The sequence below is a fragment of the Pelophylax lessonae genome (genome assembly GCF_965119305.1).
Source record: "Pelophylax lessonae genome assembly, chromosome: 4".
NCBI classification, from domain to species: domain Eukaryota; kingdom Metazoa; phylum Chordata; class Amphibia; order Anura; family Ranidae; genus Pelophylax; species Pelophylax lessonae.
The window spans coordinates 579,931,480-579,948,167 of record NC_138771.1 but is presented as its reverse complement, the minus strand read 5'-3'; the positions used below and the strand labels follow the sequence as shown (position 1 = coordinate 579,948,167).

The following is a 16,688-nucleotide window of genomic DNA, read 5'->3' as shown; positions in this document are numbered from 1 at the left end:
TCGAGGCAGTTCCATTTGCAGTTCCACACGCGATCTCTGCAAAAAGATTCTGGTCAAATGGGACAGGGATCCACAGTCTCTAGACAATCTGATCCTGTTGAGCCGGGGTATCAGAGGGTTCCTGATTTGGTGGCTTCGTTCTCCGGCACTTCGACAGGGAAAATCCTTTCTCCCCCTGTACTGGACAGTGGTCATCACGGCTGCCAGCCTGACCAGGTGAGGAGGCGTCCTCGGCACAGATTGTGCAAACTGCCAATCATTGTGCTGGAACTCTGAGCTATCATACTTTGTCTGGATCAGTGGACAAGTCGTCTTCGCGGGTGTCTGGTACGGATCCAATTGTACAACGCCACAGCCGTGGCCAATGTTTATCACCAAGGAGGCACAAGTGTCCTGGCCGGAAGTAGCTGGCATTCTAAGGTGGGTTGAATGCTTCATTCCAGCCTTCTCTGCCGTACACATTGCAGGGGTGAAAAATTGATGGGCGGATTGCTGCAGTCGACAAGCATTGGACCAAGAGGAATAAGTCACTTCATCAGAGGTGTGTCTCCGGTGGGGTGCTCCCAAGGCTGACCTGTTGGCCTCTCGGCTCAACAGGAAGGTACAGAAATTGGTGCATGGGCTGGGGTTCCTCTGACCGACGCCTCAGATACACTAGTTGCTCCTTGGAGTTGGTATTGTCTGTTTTACATCTTTCGCCCTCTTAAACTTCTGCCAAGACTCCTGCGCAGGATCGAGGCAGAAGGGATTCCAGTCATTCTAGTGGCTCCAGACTGGCCTTGCCGGTCTTGGTATGCTGATCTGGAACAGCTTGTCACCGATGCCCCTTGGAGACTTCCTCTAAGGGAAGATCTTCATTCCCAAGGGCCTATCTTCCATCCTGTTTGAAATTCGCTGGCTTTACTGGCTTGGCTGTTGAAAGCAAGGTGCTGCAGGATAGTGGCTTGTCTGAATCATTGATTCCTACGCGTCTAAAGGCTAGAAAATCGACTTCTGAAGATCTACCATCTTACTTGAAAGATGTACATTGCGTGGTTTGTATCTCTTGGGGGTTCACCCTTGCTCCTTTTCGGTGGCTCAGATCTTGGCCTTCCTCCAACTGGGGGGTTGAACAGCGCCTGGCCTAGAGTACCATCAAGGGCCAGGTTTTGGCCTTGGCAGTTTTCTTTCAAAGACCATTGGTCATCCATTCCTTGGTGCATGGGAGTTTGACACTTGGCTCCTTCACCCTGGCACCCTGTGGCGGGTGGGTGTTTGGCTGGCTGTCTGGCACCCTGTCTGTGGGTGGCTGGCTGTCTGGCACCCTGTCTGTGGGTGGCTGGCTGTCTGGCACCCTGTCTGTGGGTGGCTGACTGTCTGGCACCCTGTCTGTGGGTGGCTGGCTGTCTGGCACCCTGTCTGTGGGTGGCTGGCTGTCTGGCACCCTGTCTGTGGGTGGCTGGCTGTCTGGCACCCTGTCTGTGGGTGGCTGGCTGTCTGGCACCCTGTCTGTGAGTGGCTGGCTGTCTGGCACCCTGTGGTGGGTGCCCATAGGCGTAGTCAAGCTTTTTCCTGTCTAGTGTCCTACTCCTGTAGGTTAAAAAGAATCAGGAGCTGGGTCTGTCAATGAACATCAGAGAAGTGGATTTTACGGCAAGTCAAAAATCCTATTTTTTTCTTAGTACCGGCCGGGTCCTGTTTACAGGAGCAAATTGCATACACATTTTGTACAAATTACAGGGCTTTTCCACCAAATTACAGAATTCTCAGGCAACAGTCATGTTGTCTTTGTAAACAGGTGTAAGTAATCTCTAATCTTTGTCTCCTTGGTACAATTGTAAGTAATACATTATATGGCCAAATGTTTGAGGACATCTAACCATCACATCTATAGGAGATCCTATTCCAAAATCATGGACATGGTTTGCAGCTATAGCAACCTCCAATCTTTTGGGAAGGCTTTCCAAGAGAATTTGGATTCAATTTGTAGTCAGTCAGCCAAAAGCGAATTTGAAAGGTTGTATACTGTTTTTGGGCGAGAAGATCTTGGTCCGCATTTGGCAGTACAGTTTATTCAAACGGAGGTCGTTGGTGTTGAAGTCAGGATTCTGTCCAGGCCATTCAGGTTCCTCTAAGATAAAACTCCTCAAACCATATGTTTATGATGCTGACTTTGATCACAGAGCACAATTATGCTGGAACAGTAAAGGACCTTCAGGGTTGGCCACAAGTTTGAAAGCACACAATAGTCTAAAACAGTGGTAAGCAACCTCTGAGATGCAGAGATCTACCTGAACAACATGAAAGAGATCAAAGATCACCAGGGTTCAGCGCCTCAGCTGCACAGAATTAATGAACCGCAATAGCTCTGCGCAATCTCCCTATTCAGTCATAAACTGAAGCATAGTAAGCACAGTTTACTATACATTAGTTATGAATGAACAGAGAGTGGTAACGGTCACTCACTGTGTCCATTCAGAAATTGATGGGGCCGGCAAATTACATTTACCCGCCTCTTCCCCCTTCTCTCCATCCTGAAAGGATCCCCGCAGCAGCCATCCGTAGAGGAGAAGCTGGCAGCGCTGCAGGGGAGGGGAGCACACCGGGGGGATGGGCAGAACAAAAGTAGGTAAACATGCACAGGAGGGGTGGCATTTATTGGAACCGATCCCCTTTATTTTCCTGCAGCAGCAGCTGAATGCTGGCAGAAGGGAGAGGAGGAGAAGCCAGCTTTCAGCTGCTGTATGAGGTAAATAGTGAAGATTGGTTCCAGCAAATACCACTCCCGTCACCCCTCCTGTCCAGGTTCTGGGGTCGGCAAGGAAGGGATGCAGTCACCTGTCTGTGATCGACGGGTACATTTTGATTGACTGACTGGTTGCAAACTACCGGTCTAAAATGTCTTTGTTGTAGCATTAACAGTACCCTTCACTGGAAAAACCTGATTTCGATAGTTTGAGGCATTTCCACATACTTTTGCCTACATAATAGGTGTGATAGGTTTCCATCCATAAATATTTGACTGTACTGTATTGTATTTTCCTTACAGGAACATTGTTGATCCTCTTTGATCACAAAATAATGCAGACAGGGACAGTTCTGATGACTGCAGCATGGACATGCTTGCTGAGAGATAACTTGCACCTATGTCTAGGAGACATGTAAATGCTGCTGGGGAAGCTGAAGTGTGATTTAATGGTTATAATATTTCTATCTGCTCTCTTTATTCTGTGATTTAGTCCTTTTGATTTTAAACAGATTTTGTCTCTGTCTTAGGTGGAGGCACCCTTCATACCCAAATGCAAAGGGCCGGGTGACACAAGTAATTTTGATGATTATGAAGAGGAAGATATCAGAATCTCCATTACAGATAAATGCGCCAAAGAATTCTCAGAGTTCTGAAGAGCGCCCCAATGATAGCAGGAGCCATTACTCAAGACTTCCCGCGATCGAGTGAGACCGATGGAGAGAACGCCACAGACCGGCACACAAACTTCTCCTTCCCTTTCACACTCCCCACCTCTCTAGCTTTTTATTAGTGGTGCAGATTCAACTTGGAGGTCATCTTATTTTATCCTGGATCTGGTGGTGCTGGTTTCGATTGGTCCTGGAGAAAACTCCATTCTCTGTCATACCCCACCTCGCTCACACTTTTGCTTCTCTCCTTGACAGATCTGAGGGGCCAAGAGAGTTATTTAAATGTGAGTGGTTCCTCTAGGGTGGAGCCAGAACCTTTGGGGCAGGCCCATATCCCTCAGGAGTGGGGTCTGTTATTTTTTTTATTGTTTTTTTTTTTTTTAACCATTTTCATTCGAAGAGCTTGGCTACTGGTTTTAATCATTTAGTTTACATAGTTTATAAATAATGAACTGTTTTAATCTGAATTCTTTCCCCACAATCACTTTCCTGTTTCCCAGCTTTCCCTATCCTAGAATGACTTTTAAACTGAAAGTGCCAGTTTTTACCCCCACCTTACACCACTGTTTAGTTCACGTAGCACATTTTGCCTCTGTATTAACCACTTCTCCCATCATCGATGCCATAACCTTCGTCTGGTAGGTCCTTTATTGGTGTTTATACGCACCCAGAATAACGGGAAGGGGTGAGGGGGGGGGGTCATTTAAAGTAAGTTATTTACCAAACCTCAGCATTATTTTCTGAAAGCGAGATGGTGGCTGTTGGACTGCTTCTGTGGCCTATGCCATCCCTGTTGTCTTTGAGTGCTATTTTACTGGCAAGTCCTTTTACTCAAGTCAAGAGGGACTTGATATAATTCAGCTGCAGTTGTAGCTTAACTTGAACACGTTTGGGAATTGGTGGCAATACAGCAGTCGTAGTATCTCAAAGTACCAGCATACATTTTTTGGCTATTGTGAGGACAAAGTCAGTATATGTGGTCCTTCATTCTGTTGTTTGAAGGCTTGATTTAGCTCTGTTTTAAAATATGTAGTAAGCCTAGAATCATTTTTTTCTGCCCAGAAGTAGGTTCTGTCCTGTTTACCTGTACCATTCAACAAACCTTTAAGTTAATGGGAGTGGCTTTTTTTTTCAATGAATACTGGGCACCTTGAAGGTCTCTTCCAGTTCACTTTGCACTACAGGTATTGTCTTTTTCAAATGAGTGGATACTCTTGTGGATTTTGTTCAATGTTAAAAAAAAACAATGGGCAGTATATATAAATATATATGTGTATATCTCCAGCATCGACATTGCTATCCTATTGTCTTGGCTTGGAGACCTCAAACTGCCCCTTTTATGGAGATTCATACCTTTGATGGAACCATGTTTCCAGTAGAGCACAATTTTGAAGTTGATGTCATAGGAAGGTTTTTGGTAGCTGGAAAGACGGGACCGTACAGCTCTCTGCTTTATTCATTTGGGTACAGACTCTGAATAGCATCCCAAAAGAAAGTTTGGGGGATCTCAAATTAGCAGACACCCTCTTATTTAATGGCCTGTTTCCAAAGGCACTTCTTGTGGTCTTAGAACAGTGGCACGTTGGCAGGCTGTTTTGAACAAAATGGCACACGGGGCTTCTATGGTTAAAACTAACAAGAACTTCTATTGAGTGTAATACAATCGATAATGGCAGATCCACAGAACATTATGTGAAATGGATCTTTGGTAATTTGTGAATTTCCTAATCATAACCATGCCCCCGCTGGTCAGCATACTAGGGCCCTGGGACAATCTTTCTGATTTTATTGCATAATGATGTACATTCTGCAGAGCTAAATACTAGTTCGGAAGTAATACCAAGTCCCCAGCTGTGCTGTGGCTTTAAAGACTTAGGTTAGGAGGGTAAATTTTGGAAAGGACCATTTTTAATCCAGCATGAGGGCGATAAAACATGAAAAGTAGGCCTTTCCAAATATTTGCCATGAAGGGTTGTTGGTTAGCTTATCACAGACATGGTGAGGGAAGTGGGATAATTTGGGGGCAGATCTGTGAATTTCAATTGCGTTTTCACTTAAATTTATATATATATATATATATATATATATATATATATATATATATATATTTACACACACATACACAAACACACATTCACTTCTTACATGTGTTATACTGTAAACATTTGAGAAAAAATACCAATAAAGTTTTGTTTAAAAAAAAAAAAAAGAAAAAGTTTTCTGTACCTCCTGGTATAGTATTATATGTCAAGCTTACCAAACATTTTCTCCCTCCAGCTTAAATGATATATCTGGCTACAACCCCAATTCCAAAACAGTTGGGATGCTGTGTAAAATCTAAAAGAAAACAATGTAATAATTAGCAAATTTCATAAACCCATATTTTATTCACAATAGAAAAATTAAAATGCTGAAACTGGGAAAATGTGCTATTTTCAGGGAAAATGTGAATGTGACGGCAGCGACACGACTCAAAAAATGTTGGGACAGGGCAGTAAAAAGCAGGCAAAGTAAGTGCTACTAACAAGGAACAGCTGGAAGATCATTTTGCAACTAGTTAAGATAATTGGCAATCGGTTATAAACATGATTGGGTATAAATAGAGCATCTTAAAGAGTCCGAAATCTCTGTGCGCAAAGGAAAAGATGGAAATGCAATATTGTATGCCCTTGATCTTCAGGCCCTCAGTCAGCACTGCATTAAAAACAGGCATGATTCTATGATGGACATCACTGCATGGGGCTCAGGAATACTTCCAAAAAACACATTTTGCTGTGCCATTGAAATTTGCAAGGTAAAGCTGGATCATGCAAAGAAGACAACAAATCTGAACATAATCCGGAAACACCGACACCTTCTCTGGGCAACAGCTCATTTAAAGTGGTCTGTTGAAAACTGCTCTGTGATCAGGAAATTTGAAATTTGACAACCATGGGCACCACATTCTTCGGACTAAAGAGGAGAGGGACCTTCGGGCTTGTTTTTAGAGCAGTTATTCAAAAGCCTGCATCTCTTATGGTATAGGGGTGCATTAGTGTGTATGGAATGGGCAGCTTGCACATCCTGAAAGGCACCATCAGTGCTAAGATTCACTATACTGTCAAGTATTGGGACACCTGCCTTTACATGCTCATGAACTTTAATGGCATCTGAGTCTTAGTTTGTAGGGTTCAATATTGAGTTGGCCCACCCTTTGCAGCTATTACAGCTTCAACAAGGTTTAGAAGAGTGTCTATGGGAATGTTTATTTTATTAAGTGTTGTTGCCTATGGCAAGTACACTTACTATTCTTTCACATATATATTATTCTTATCATAGTGAAAGCCTATGGGAAAATTTGGCACCCTAACTCCCTCCACAGTTTTTACGCTACGTAGACAAGTAATATACTGAAATGAGCGTATCATTCCTGATCGCATTGCTATTACTTTTTGGAAGGTTTCGCCAAATGGTTTGCGAAATATTGTCGGTTTTGTGGCAAAATTGGCCCTATAGGAATGAATGGCGGAATGTTCAAAACTAGAGTGGGGCCTGAAAATAGTAGAGGGTGAGCGAAGAAATCATGCCACAATTTCTAAACTACTGCCACTCCCTGATTTTTAAGGCCACCTACACAAATGTTGCATCAAAAGGTTCGCCTATCCCTGCTGCCGCTTAACATGTCCACATCTAAGCCATAGCCCTATAGTTTTTATACTATGACCGTTTGTTTCCAACTCATGCCGTCCATTGACATTCATTGAAACTGCACTCAAACCATCTCAAGTTTCAAGGCTGTTTTCTAACCTGTGACTGTGCCTTCAGTTTTAATGTTGAATAGACATACAACAAAATGTTCGCCAGGGTCTTGTGATTACTACGGTATCAGTCTCTAAGCTGTGAGATTTAGAGCTTTTACACTAGAGCCGTATGAAGATGGGCACCTCCAACTTTGGTGAATTGCCCCATAAGAATGAATGGCGGAATGTTCCGGAATGTTAAAAACTAGACCGTTTGTTTCCAACTGCCAAAATTTCTTAACTGCTGCCACTCCCACACACATACCCCACACCAACACACATACCCCACTTACACACACCACACACACTGCTGCCACTCCCACACACACATAGTTACTCCGTCCACTCCAGCTGGAGACTACCGGTGGTGGAAAGAACACTTCACACAATTTCCCCGGAAATTGTACGTTTTCTAGTTTAAATTTTAATAGTTAAGTGTTCTTGCATGGCAAGACCACTTACTGTTATCTCACATATATATTCTTATTATAGCCAAATTTACCACCCTAACTACTCCCACAGTTTTTACACTGCATAGCAGTAATGAGGGTTATATGCTGCGCCAATCTCAATGAATAAACAGCACAAAAGCAGCTAGCACAAGTCCTGAATAACGGATACAATAGATAACAGCAATAGGTGCAGCGCTTATGTATAGTGAACAGTCCGTGTATAGTCCAGTGATGAAATAGAGGATCGGTGTCAACACAATTCCAATACAGATATAAATCCAGGGGCCACCACCAACAATCACCCAGGTGTTCAATCCTCTTACTAAATGTAAGCGACCCCCATTACAAGGGTCAGTCTAGCGTATATAATAAACCTGGAGAATCCACGCCAGTCCCTTCATCAATCCTTGTCATAAAGTCCGATATCACAGGTAACAATATGACCATTTGTTTGCAACTCATGCTGCCCATTGACATTAATTAAAACTCCACTCTAGCCACCTAAAATATGAAGGGAAATTTCTAAACTGCAACTGTGCCTTCATTTTTAATATTTCAGAGACATACTATGCATCAAAATGTAGGTCTGGGTCTTGTGCTTCTCACAATATAAAGCTCTTCACTGTAGGATTTACAACCGTTTGAAGATGGCAACCGCCAGTGAAGTGAGAAAGTTGGAGCAGTTTGTTTTTTAACCACTCTTCTCTGCCCTTGCTGTAGAGTGAGTTGCCATAGGAACCACCACACAAACTGCTGCCACTCCCATGCACACAGTTACTCCGCCCACTTCAGCTGGAGACTGGCGGCAAGAACACTTTACACAATTTCCCCAGAAATTGTACGTTTACTAGTTTTGGCTGAATATGAGCAGATAATATTGCCCGAAACACTTCAGAATTCATCCTGCTGCTTTTGTCAGCAGTCACATCATCAATAAATACAAGAGAACCAGTTCCATTGGCAGCCATACATGCCCACGCCATGACACTACCACCACCATGCTTCACTGATGAGGTGGTATGCTTTGGATCATGAGCAGTTCCTTTCCTTCTCCATACTCTTCTCTTCTCATCACTCTGGTACAAGTTGATCTTGGTCTCATCTGTCCATAGGATGTTGTTCCAGAACTGTGAAGGCTTTTTTAGATGTTTGGCTAACTCTAATCTGGCCTTCCTGTTTTTGAGGCTCACCAATGGTTTACATCTTGTAGTGAACCCTCTGTATTCACTCTGGTGAAGTCTTCTCTTGATTGTTGACTTTGACACACATACACCTACCTCCTGGCGAGTGTTCTTGATCTGGCCAACTGTTGTGAAGGGTGTTTTCTTCACCAGGGAAAGAATTCTTCAGTCATTCACCACAGTTGTTTTCCGTGGTCTTCCGGGTCTTTTGGTGTTGCTGAGCTCACCGGTGCATTCTTTCTTTTTAAGGAAGTTCCAAACAGTTGATTTGGCCACACCTCATGTTTTTGCTATCTCTCTGATGGGTTTGTTTTGTTTTTTTCAGCCTAATGATGGCTTGCTTCACTGATAGTGACAGCTTTTTGGATCTCAGATTGAGAGTTGACAGCAACAGATTCCAAATGCAAATAGCACACTTGAAATGAACTCTGGACCTTTTATCTGCTCATTGTAAATGGGATAATGAGGGAATAACACACACCTGGCCATAGAACAACTGAGCAGCCAATTGTCCTATTACTTTTGTGGGAGACACATATACAGACTGTTGTAATTCCTACAACTTTCACCTGATTTGGATGTAAATACCCTCAAATTAAAGCTGAAAGTCTGCAGTTAAAGCACATCTTGTTTCATTTCAAATCCATTGTGATGGTATATAGAGCCAAAAAGATTAGAATTGTGTCGATGTCCCAATGTTTATGGACCGGTCTGTATATTCAATTTTTAACAGTGTTTCAAATTCTATTTCATATTCTATATAGTAGATCCATTATCAAGATTTCATAATAGTTATTGGATTTCTTAAAATCTGTCCATTTACCTAATTTTTCCAATAAATAATTTGGTTGTTCCTCTTCCCTACTGCCCAAATACTCCATATTGTAAACACGATCAACTCTATTACACCATTCCTTCAGGATAGGGCTCTTTATTTCCATCCATTTTTTCGGAATGACTCCTTTAGCTGCATCCAATAAAATTGGGACCAATGTGGTTTTATATCATTTTAATGGAATTATTGTTCTATGAAATAAATACCCCCATGGATCATCTGGGGCATCCATTCCAGTGATCTCCCTAATAATTTGCCCAACTTTCGACCATTAGTCTCGAATCATGGGACAGTCCCCCCAAATGTGGAACATCGTACCCTTTCTTCCACATTGATCTGTTTTTTCTGATTGAAACTTATGTGCTATTACTGGTGTTATGTACCATCTGGACAAACATTTGTAGTTCAGTTCAATAGTACCAACATCCATTGCCGTGCTGTGTGGCTCTTAGTACTGTTTTTATTTCATGAGTTAACAAAGGAGTCCCTATTTCCTTTTCCCATTTTGTGATGAAAGAAGGATTCTCCAAGCTCGAGCCCTCCGTTAGCATTTCATATATCTGAGAAATAATATATTTTGGCTCTCCAGCCAAATTACACAGTCTTTCTATTGTATTCAAATCTTTCTCCGATCTGATTGGCTGTGATAATGAATTCACAAAATGCTCCAGCTTGAGATACCTCCATCCGTTTAGTTTCATTTTATTTTCACCTGAATTTAAATCTTGATATGTCCTGATTTTACGGTTGTGCACAATATCTTTCAACTGCGTCTTCCCTATCCAGTTAGTAAAGTGTTTTTCATTCCCTGGTGCAAAATAATTTGTGCCGTTTAGCGTTATCAAAGGAGAGTCATATTCCCATTTAAACTGTTTAGTGACCCTCTCCCAAATCTTATAAACTACTTTTGTGAATTCTGATGTTTCTTGCTGTGCTTCTCTACATTTTGGTGGAATCCATATATTTTTATCTAATCGAGTGTTGTTTTGTGTAAATTGAATTTATATCCACTTTTTCCCTAATTTTTACTTTGTCCATTCGGTCATTCGTGAAATAATTACTGCTTTTTAATACCTTTCCACAGCCCTCCTTGTGACTTTTTTCTAGTGAGAACTGCATACTGCACCCTAGGCTTCTTTCCTTGCCATATATATTTCAATAACATTGTTTTAATAATCTTAAAAAATTTAGGAGGATTACCAACTGGTAGCATTTGGAACTTACACTAAATCTTAGGCAATGGGAGCTTTCTAATCGCATTTACTCTTCCAATCGAAGATAGATTCTGATTAGATGCTCTTCTGATGTCCATTTTTATCTCGTTTTAATAGGGGTTGATAATTAACTTGATTTAATTTTTTTTATTAAGGGGGTTATGTATATCCCTAAGTACTTTAATTTTGATTTTACCCAGGTAAATGGGAAACCCTTTTTCAGATCTCGTTCCTCCTCCTTTTTCAACCCTATATTCAAAACTTCTGATTTTATTGGGTTTATCTTAAAATTCGAGAGCTCACCGTATTATTTAAGGACTTTTAAAATGCTTGGGAGAGTAATTCTGGGGTTTGTGATGTAAGATAGGATATCTGCATATGCTGCGATCTTATGTTCTTTTTGTCCCACTCTTACTCCCCCCCTATGTCCCTATTTTGTCTTATTTTTTGCTAATAATGGTTCTAATGTTAATATTAACAGAATGGGCGAGAGAGGACATCCCTTCCTTGACTCGTTGCTTACCTCAAATTTTGATGACAATTCCTCATTCACCTTGACCAATGCGGTGGGCTTATAATATAAAGCAGTTATCCGCTGTACCATCCTTGGTCCCACACTTAGCTCTTTTATTGTCTCAATCATGAACTCCCAGTCCACCCTATCAAAAGCTTTGTCAGCATCTATTGACAGCAGGAAGGCTGGGACCTCAGTCTTTGGTTTTATTTAGCCACTTCCCACCCGCCCTATAGGGAATTGACGGCTGGAAGGTGGTATGTATCATATGACGGCGTCAGGATAATGCGCTCTGCGCCCCCATCTCGGTAAAGAGCCAACTGACCTAGGCTCTTTACCATGTGACTAGCTGTGTCCAATCACAGCTGGTCACATAGTAAATAGGAAGTGCCGTTGATCGGCTTTCCTCAGTTCTTGCCTGACAGGAACGAGTAGAGGAGAGCCGATCTGCGGCTCTCCTGACAGGGGGGGTCTGCACTGCTAATCAGAGTATTGATTACCAGTACAGACCCTTGGGGGGGTGCCACTAGAACCACCAGGGATGCCCACCCATGACCCCAGGGATGCCCACCATGGTGGCAATCAGGGCTCAGGGAGCCGGCCAGTGCCCTCCCCATCAGTGCTGCCCACCAGTGCCCATCATTGCCATCTATTGGTGCCGCCCACTTGTGCCCTTTATTGCCCACTAGTGCCGACTATCAGTGCCGCTTATCAGTTCCCATCAATGCCGCCTCTCAGTGCCCACTAATGCTGCATATCAGTGCTACCTATCAGTGCCCATCAGTGCTGCATATTAGTGCCACCCCATCAGTGCCTGTCAGTGCGGCCTCATCAATGCAGGAAAAAACTTATCTATTTACAAAATTTTCTAACCTAAACAAAAAAACTTTTTTTTCTTTTTTCAAACTTTTTGGTCTTTTTGCTATTTGTTTAGCAAAAAATAAAAAAACCTTGCGGTGATCAAATACCACCAAAAGAAAGCTCTATTTGTCGGGGAAAAAAATGACATAAGTTTGGTTTAGGTACAGTGCTGCATGACCACGCAATTGTCATTCAAAATGCAACAGCGCTAAAAGCTATAATTTGGCCTGGGCAGGAAGGGGGAAAAGTGCCCGGTATTGAAGTGGTTAAGAGCATAAGTGTTCTAATTGCGTTATCCCTTCCTTCTCTGCCCAGTACAAAACCTGTTTGGTCTGCATGGATCCACTCTTCCAACACTGTTTTTATTCTTGTTGCCAGTAATTTTGCATATATTTTCGTATCGACATTTAACCACTTTAAGACCGGAAGGATTTGCCCCCTTAAATGACCAGGCTCCATTTTGCCATTCGGCACTGCGTTACTTTAATGGACAATTGCAGTCGTGCGACTCTGTACCCAAATAAAATTGATGTCCTTTTTTTCCAACAACTAGAGCTTTCTTTTGGTGGCATTTGATCACCTGTGCAATTTTAATTTTTTGCGTTCTGAACAAAAAAATTGACAATTTTGAAAAAAAATATATATATTTTTCACATTCTGCTATATAACATTCTCAAAAAAAAAAAAAAAAATTATAAAAATTTTTTTAACATTTTAGGCCAATTTGTTTTCTGCTACATATTTTTGGTAAAAAAAATTGCAATAAGAGTTTTTTGATTGGTTTGCGCAAAGGTTATTGCGTCTACTACGGGAAAGATTTGTCATTTTTATTGTTTTTTTTCTAGTAATGGCGGCGATTCGTTTACCTCCCTGACCATATCTTTTTTTATGTTTTTGTTCTAGCTCATAAATCTCTGTTGTTAACCTATTTATTTGTCTATTCCTTTCTTTTTTTCCCCAGAGGCAATTGATATTATTATTTCCCTGATATGTTTTATGAGCTTTTCAAACTGTAGCATTAGAGATATCTGGGGATTCATTTTCTAGGAAGTACTGCTCCAGTTCTTCTTTTTTTTTTTTTTTTTTTTAAACTTATTTCCTACTACCTCGTCCAAAATCAGATTTTCATTTGTTCTCCAAGTAGTTATATTTTTTTGGGAGCCTAGCATTCTTATTTCTGATATTAGTGGGGCGTGGTCAGATATAGTTCTAAACCTTTTCTCAAGCTAACTACCGTTTTGATCATTCTATGCTCTATCATAAAATGATCCAATCTGAAGTACATAGAGTGCACAGAGGAGTAAAAGGAGTAGTCTTTTCTTTTGGATTTTGAATTCTCCATATGTCTACTAATTGTTCTTGATGGTTTCCTCTTTATTTTCCTAAGTTGCGGTTCTCCCCTCATCCGTGCACTTAACGGACAGTCCAGAATCGGATCCATACAGAAATTAAAATCTGCCACGATCAAAAAAAGTTCACGTTCTAAAAAGAGACAATTCATACAGTATTTTCCTCAAGTAACGACTGGAGTTTTTATTTTGGCAATATATATTTGCCAGAGTGAAATCTACCCCTGCAATTTTCCCTTCAGGAAAATATATCGACCTTGAAGGTCAGATCTTCCTTCAAGAGTGAACCTTACATCTTTTGGAAATCCAATTGCTACCCTACTTGCTCTTTTAATTGGTGAATCCCTGTAATACCATTTTGGATAATTTCTTGAATATATTTTCGCATTTGCTTCCACTGAAATATATGTCTTATAAAAATGCAATGCTAGCTGAGCTCCTCTTGAGCTACTCTAGCATTTTATGTCTCTTTATCGGAATGTTCAGACCCCTTACAATTGTATGTCACTAAACTTAATGAGTCCAAGTTCCTACTTTTTTGCTATGTTCAACTAGAGAAATAACATCAGAAAATATTGCCTTTACTTTAATACACCCAGTATCCCCAATTTCCCACCCCTGTCCCTATTTTCCCACCCCTGTCCCTATTTTCTTACCCCTAACACCCTCCCCCCCCCCACCCCCTCATTCCCACCCCCTCATTCCCTCCCCCCCATGTTTAACAACTAGTGGTTCTTGTAGGAGTTAGTAAAGTAAACCAGTAGACTACCCCCTACTCCCACCTCTCCTTCCCTTATAGATAGTAGGAACCTAGGGCCTTTCTGTGCAACCAAGTCATATTTTGGAACTGTCTCCGTTCTCTACCATCCCTGCAACCACCTCCCCCCCACCCCACAGCATCACCCACCCATCCCAACTCCAGACTTCCAATCAAATTGAAATCCATTCTTTTTTGAGATTACGCTCCACTGTTCTTCATTAAATATCTCCTCAGGTTTGCTGCCTTCTAACCATCCTGGCAATTTTGGAATATTAATGTCTATTTTCTCACAGAAATCTCAAGTTTCTTCAGGAAATCTTAGTTTTACTGATATTCCATCTTTTTTTTTTCCTATCAGGCAAGCTGGAAATCCCCAATTATTTAGAATTTTTTGTTTCTGCAATAGTTCCAAAAGCGGTTTCAATGTCCTACTTCTTAATGTAACTTGTAAAATGTCTGTAAAAATCTGTATATTCACACCTTCATAACTGATAGGTGCTTTCTGTCTTAAATTTGTCCAAATTTGAGCCTTATCTGCGTATCTTTGAAACCTTATAATTTTTCTTGGGACTTCTGCTGGAATATTTCTTGGTCTCCTGATTTAGTGCATTCTCTCCGTTAGAACCTGGTCTGCTTCCTTTCTTCCCAATACTGGGTTAAAGATTTTACTAATTTTATCGGGAATATTTTCTCCCTGTTCCGGTAATCCGCGTATTCTCAAGTTTTTCTTTTAGAAGAGGTCTACAAGCGAGGTCTCCGTTTGCCATTTTAAATTCCTTCATATCTTCCTTTAAGGTTTTTAAATGTCCTTGTTTCTTTTCCAAATCTTCTATGCGATGTAGTAGGTGAGCTAAATTTTTACTTATAGCTGTTAAATCAGTTTTTAAGGACATTTCCAAAGTCCCGGGCATGGTAGCCATTTCTCTCTTTGTAGGTAGTTGATCATTTGCTATTGTTCCTACATTTTGATCCGGTCCAACTTCTGCTTCTAAGACCTGTTCTATTTGGGATTGTTCCTTTGAGATCGCACCTATTGAGGACCTATTTAGATCCCCTCTTACTTCTGTCTGTTTTATCCTCGCACCCTGTAATTTCTCTGACTGTGATTTTTTCCATATTATCCTCTTGCACCATGAACTTTTTAATTGTATTGGGACTGGCGCTTACTTTTGGTGTTTTTTCGGGCAGATTACATCTTGCTGACCTGCCGTTCATCTTACATTATTGATTTATCCTAAATAGTAGAGAAAGATAAGACAATCCAGCAATCCTGAAACCTGCCACGACTTCACTGCCTCCAATAAGTCTCATTGTCGTGTATATATACCAAAATAGGCGCCATAAGGGATTAATAGGCCTAAGAGGAACAGATATTTAGTCCAATACAAAAGGCCACCATGAACCTCAAAAATAGTTCCAAGTTTAGCACTCTACAAAACGCAGAGAAATCAGGGAGGTCCCATAAAAGGTTTGAGACCTAAAGGGGCCGGTCTCGTTACATGTCACCTTTTTAATAGTTAATTTGGTGGTAGTCCAGGGCAGCTCACTCAGATAGTTATATCAGGTATCATATGTCACAGTGTATTACATCTATCACTTCACAGTCTAGGTTTTTTAGGGGTTAAGATCAGATTAGGATCACTCACTTCTTCCTCCTTCTACCCCAGCATGTCTTCACTGCCAGTATCTTCGACTTCCAAGATTAAGCTCTGAACTCATCCAAATAACATCTAACAACTGACAGCCAAACGTAGTCTAGAAGCAGTAAGGACAATCTGCTGTTCCCATACAAGCATCTGAACACATAAGTAGGCAGGCAAGTAGAGACACTGCACCTCACTGTCCCCTACGATCCTCAATGTGAACAGGCAGTCTGGCGGTCTGATGGTCTCCTCCGGGATCTATGGCAGGGGTCTGATTTCTCCAAAGGGAGTGGTGAGCTGTCTGAGTGTCTGGCTATCCGATGGACAGCTAGATAAGAGCCGCGGGATGAGGCTAGGCAGCTGAGGACAGGGAGTGCTGTCTCTGCATGGCTACCTGCCACCCAGCAGCTACGCCCATCACGCACGCATCATGAAGGCCCCCCCCCCCCCCATGTCTATGGGAATGTTTAATCATTCTTCCAGAAGCGCATTTGTGAGGTTCAAGCACTGATGTTGGACAAGATAGCATGACTCGCAGTCACCACTCTAATTCATCCCAAAGATGTTCTCTCTGTGCAGGCCAGCCAAGTTCCTCTACCCCAAACTCGATCATCAATGTCTTTATGGATACTCCTAAATCTTGTGGACAGCCTTCCCAGAAGAGTTGAAGTTGTTTTAGCTGCAAAGGGTGAGCCAACTCCGTG

At 41.7% G+C, this 16,688-nt stretch overlaps 1 protein-coding gene across 4 annotated transcripts in view; it reads left to right on the top strand.

The window, feature by feature from the left end:
• Positions 1-4,643, top strand: part of PRKACA (protein kinase cAMP-activated catalytic subunit alpha) — a 149,976-nt gene extending 145,333 nt beyond the window's left edge. For all 4 annotated transcript variants that reach the window (XM_082253295.1, XM_082253294.1, XM_082253293.1 and 1 more), the window contains one exon: positions 3,256-4,643. In XM_082253295.1, the coding sequence (XP_082109421.1) occupies positions 3,256-3,381 (126 nt within the window). In that variant the 3' untranslated portion in view covers positions 3,382-4,643. The remainder of the gene's footprint in view (positions 1-3,255) is intronic.
• The last annotated feature ends 12,045 nt before the right edge of the window (positions 4,644-16,688 follow it).